Consider the following 3,925-nt stretch of genomic DNA (forward strand, 5'->3'; position numbering starts at 1 on the left):
CCCTGTGTATTTAAAAAAGGACTTCTTGTTGTCCTTGATCCAGGAAGCTAGTCCCAGTCCCATCTCCACCTTGGCCTTCCTGACTGCCCCCCTACAGCCCCGAGCAACTGGAATATAATCCTCCCTGGTGATGGCCCCTCCCTTCCATTCGGTGTACGCCTCCCTTTTAGCTAGGAGACATTCCTGGATGCTTTAGATGAGCCATGGGGGCTTTTGCACCCTCCTGCTCCCTTTGATCCTTGTTGGGATTACCTCCCTTTGGGCTTGAAGGATCGTCTCCTTAAGGAGCGACCACTCTCCTTGGACACCTGACTCCCCTCCCCTCCTGGGACCTCAGTGCTTCCTCGACTATTCTCCTTAGCTCATTGAAGTCCCCCCTCCTGAAATCTAGGGCTGCTGCCTTGCTGAAGGCCTTTGCCACCTTGCGCTGGATGGTGAATTCCAGCAGGCGATGATCACTGTCGCCCAGGGTAGGATACATATTTGTGTATTTAATATTAATGCATTTACATAAGCCATAAACCTGAACTTATTCAAGTCCCAATATATAAAACCATTATTCCAGGCCTTGGCAAACTTGAAACCATCAATTGAGACAGCACAAATATGTTGGTAGCATTCTTTGCACAGTTCCTAAACTGCTAAATTGTTCACCAAGATTTGCTGGAGTCTTGGACTTAAGCCTCCAGGTGGCTAAGGACAACATTTAAATAGGACAGCAGGCACTTTTGAAGCTATGGACATCTCTCCCACCAGAATATTTACTTTGGCTATTTGTGGTGTTCCCTACAGTTAGAATGAGGAAGGCTACAGTAGATTTGACTACCGTGGATGATGTACATGAAGGACCCAATCCAGTTCCACCTATTAGGTGCTTATGTGTGATTCTATTTTACTTTGTTCAAATCCCCCCAAAAAGCATTAATGCATTTACTTCCATCACATACTGTCATATTAGCCTTAAGCTTAAGTCAGAAAAAAGCCGTGAGGAGGAGGTTGGCCAAGCCAACTTCTGTATTGTCCATTTTTCAGGGACATCTGTAGTGGAATCAGATAGCATTTAAGTGCTTAAACCCACTTCGAATAATGGACTTTTACTGTTGCTAATGGGACAATAAACAGCCAAGTAAGAGTGTTTTTACATGGCCGTTTATTGTCCCATTAGCAACTACACTACAGTTTTTACTTGAGGAAGACAGCATGAAATCAGCCCATGGTGAAGATTTGACCTACTGGCAGATGTTCTCAATTTCTTTTTTTCCTTTTATTGCCTTTGCTGCTTGTGATCTCTGCCTGACTTCCTTGTCTTTCATGGGAGTTTCACCAGAACCCAGCAGAAAAATCTTTTCAAAGACGCACTCCTGGAGTTACAGCCTTCAGCTGTACTCTTCTGCAGAGTGTAATAGCTTCAGGGGGGTGGACAAAGTGTGGTCTAAATAGGCAAGAGCCGAAGGAGTCCAGCATGCTCCTGGGTGCTGGGAGATGTGGGTTTGACTTCCCTTGGGCTGTGGAGGAAATTGGAAACCGAGTCCCCTACCTCTTAGACAAGTGATCTAACTGTGAAACAATTATCTAGAAGGGTAATTGCAGCATCACCACAGAAAATGTTTTTTGAAAAAGGAGCTGCTCTATCCTTCCTAAGAGCAAACATAACTTTTTTCTACCTTTAAGGAGAGAGTTCAGGGCTGTAGTTTCCTTGGCTAGCTCAAGCAGCTGCATGCTGGGTGGGATGACTTTCCCCTCAGTGTGACAATCATTTAGAGTCCGTTTCTGAAGCATGTGAATCTCCTTATGCACTGGATGGGGAGCCTGGACACCTAGGATAGATTCTGGATCCTACCTTGAGGACTAGGCACCTACACATAAGGTGTAGCAGCACAGCATTTAAGTACATTAGTAGGTCTGGCCCTTCGTTCTCACCACTCCCTTTAGTAGGTTATATAACTTGGCAAGTTTCCTTGAAGGTGTTAGAGGCAGCTGTAATAACAGAGTTTGATGCAAGTCAGAGAGAGGACTGACATTAAATGACTTGAGTTCCAAGCCAACTGACATCTTCTTGCTAGGGTTTGACCACAGATTTCAGGAGTATAAAATCACAAGCTTTTGGCATCGTCTTTGTTTTACTCTCCAGTTCCCGATGAACAAGGCTAACAGAGACCTTTACATTCTCTCCCTTTCCAGCTTCACATGGTTGTGCGGCCAGGTTCACCGAAACTTCCTCTCCAAGTTCACTGGTCAAGTTGTTGAGCTCTTTGATGAAGAGTTTCGACACCTTTACACTTTGTCTAAGCCAGTGATGGGGCTGAGATCTGCGACTCATACACTGCCCTTCGTGCTGAACAAGAGCTGCACCACTCAACGTAGCCTCACTGACAGCAGCGACCGGGGAAGTGCCCACACTCCTTCAGATCCTTTCAGCAGCTTGTCAGCCTCCAGCACACGTCAGACCAAAGAACCCCTGAAAACTCCTGTATTCAGCAGCAACTCAACATCACAATCCCCAATACACAGAGTTAACTCTTTCCATGGCTACACATCTTTTATGTCACCACCACCACCACGCAAGACCATCCAGGCTAACTACTACCCATGGCATTATGTCATGGATACCCCAGCAGTCCTTTATAACAATGCTAACATCTACAGACCTGTAAGACTCAGACAGGAGGATGCAAACAGGTCACGGTTAAATTCAGTTTGGAGAAGCATTCATAAAACTAACCTGATTACATAATAACCATCATCTTTTGTATTGCCAGCAAATGTACTGAAGAGTGAAGACCTATTTTAGCAACAGCTTGTGTAATGAACACTTTCATATAAAATGTACATAGAACACAAACCAAGGATAATTTCATGACTGCTTTTCTCTTGTTTCAGATGTTCAGTTCAAATGGATAATGATGTATGGCTCAAAGTAAAAAAACGCCAAGTCTGCTAGCACTTAAGCCTTGCATGCATAATGATCCTGTTTAGGAACAAATCTAGCAATGTTGTTTAAGCATGTCAGTCACAATCATCTGCCCTTGGATAATGGTTTCATGGATCAATGGGTTTAGGTGGTTGTGTTTTTCACATTGTAAGCCCACTGGAAGTGGATTAAATCATGGTTTATTATTATGGGGGTTTTATTTGTTCATTAAAGGTGACAAGTTGGGAACCTGAAATCTGCTTACTTGCCCACCCAACATAAAGCTTACTGTAGTGGTACAGGCTCCCTGCTGATGTGCCCTATTCCTGACTTGGAAGGATTACCTCTAGGGCTGAGAGGGTAGTACAGGCTCCATCCCCATTAGGAATCTCTGCAGAGACTGATGAGGGCACTGGCCATTGTAGTGTTTTTTGTGACTAGAACTGACAATTACTTGTGGTAATTGCATTGAGAGCAGCAGTGCATATTATGAAAGTCACCAAAAAGATATTAGATGGTAACAACTTGCAGTCCCTATCAACTTAATATGGATTTATTCCTGCAACCAAAGCAGCTTTTCATTACCTCAGAACTCTCTATTCCCTCATTATACAGTATTTCATTATGAAACTGGAGACTGATCACTGCTGCTCGAGAGAGACTCCAATTGCTAGACTGTAATTTCCCCTCACAAATAGTTGCATGAATAACTGGATAGTGATGCTCAACAGAGAAGTCCCAAAGCAAAACCTCACCAATAACACACCTTTCTGAAATTGGGATTCAGTTCATTTAGGAGCACATGGATCTTGGATATCTTTCCAGTGGTCAACTCACTGCATAGAAAGGGATCAAAAAGACCAATTGCCATTGTTTTTTCAAAGCTAAATGACTTGATCTTAAGAAACACCAGGCCTCTCCCACTCTCATTGAAGGTCACTGCAGTTATGGATCACAGCTCAAAGTAGAACATCTTATATTTAGAGTCCCTAACTGTGTGAGACATGAAACAAC

At 43.7% G+C, this 3,925-nt stretch overlaps 1 protein-coding gene across 1 annotated transcript in view; it reads left to right on the top strand.

The window, feature by feature from the left end:
* Positions 1-3,112, top strand: part of FAM83A (family with sequence similarity 83 member A) — a 12,226-nt gene extending 9,114 nt beyond the window's left edge. The window contains exon 4 of the mRNA XM_019528120.1: positions 2,182-3,112. Coding sequence (XP_019383665.1) covers positions 2,182-2,734 — 553 coding nt within the window. The 3' untranslated portion in view covers positions 2,735-3,112. The remainder of the gene's footprint in view (positions 1-2,181) is intronic.
* Positions 3,113-3,925: the final 813 nt, after the last annotated feature.

Source organism: Gavialis gangeticus, unplaced genomic scaffold (genome assembly GCF_001723915.1).
Source record: "Gavialis gangeticus isolate Ggan-Ray unplaced genomic scaffold, GavGan_comp1, whole genome shotgun sequence".
Taxonomy (NCBI): domain Eukaryota; kingdom Metazoa; phylum Chordata; order Crocodylia; family Gavialidae; genus Gavialis; species Gavialis gangeticus.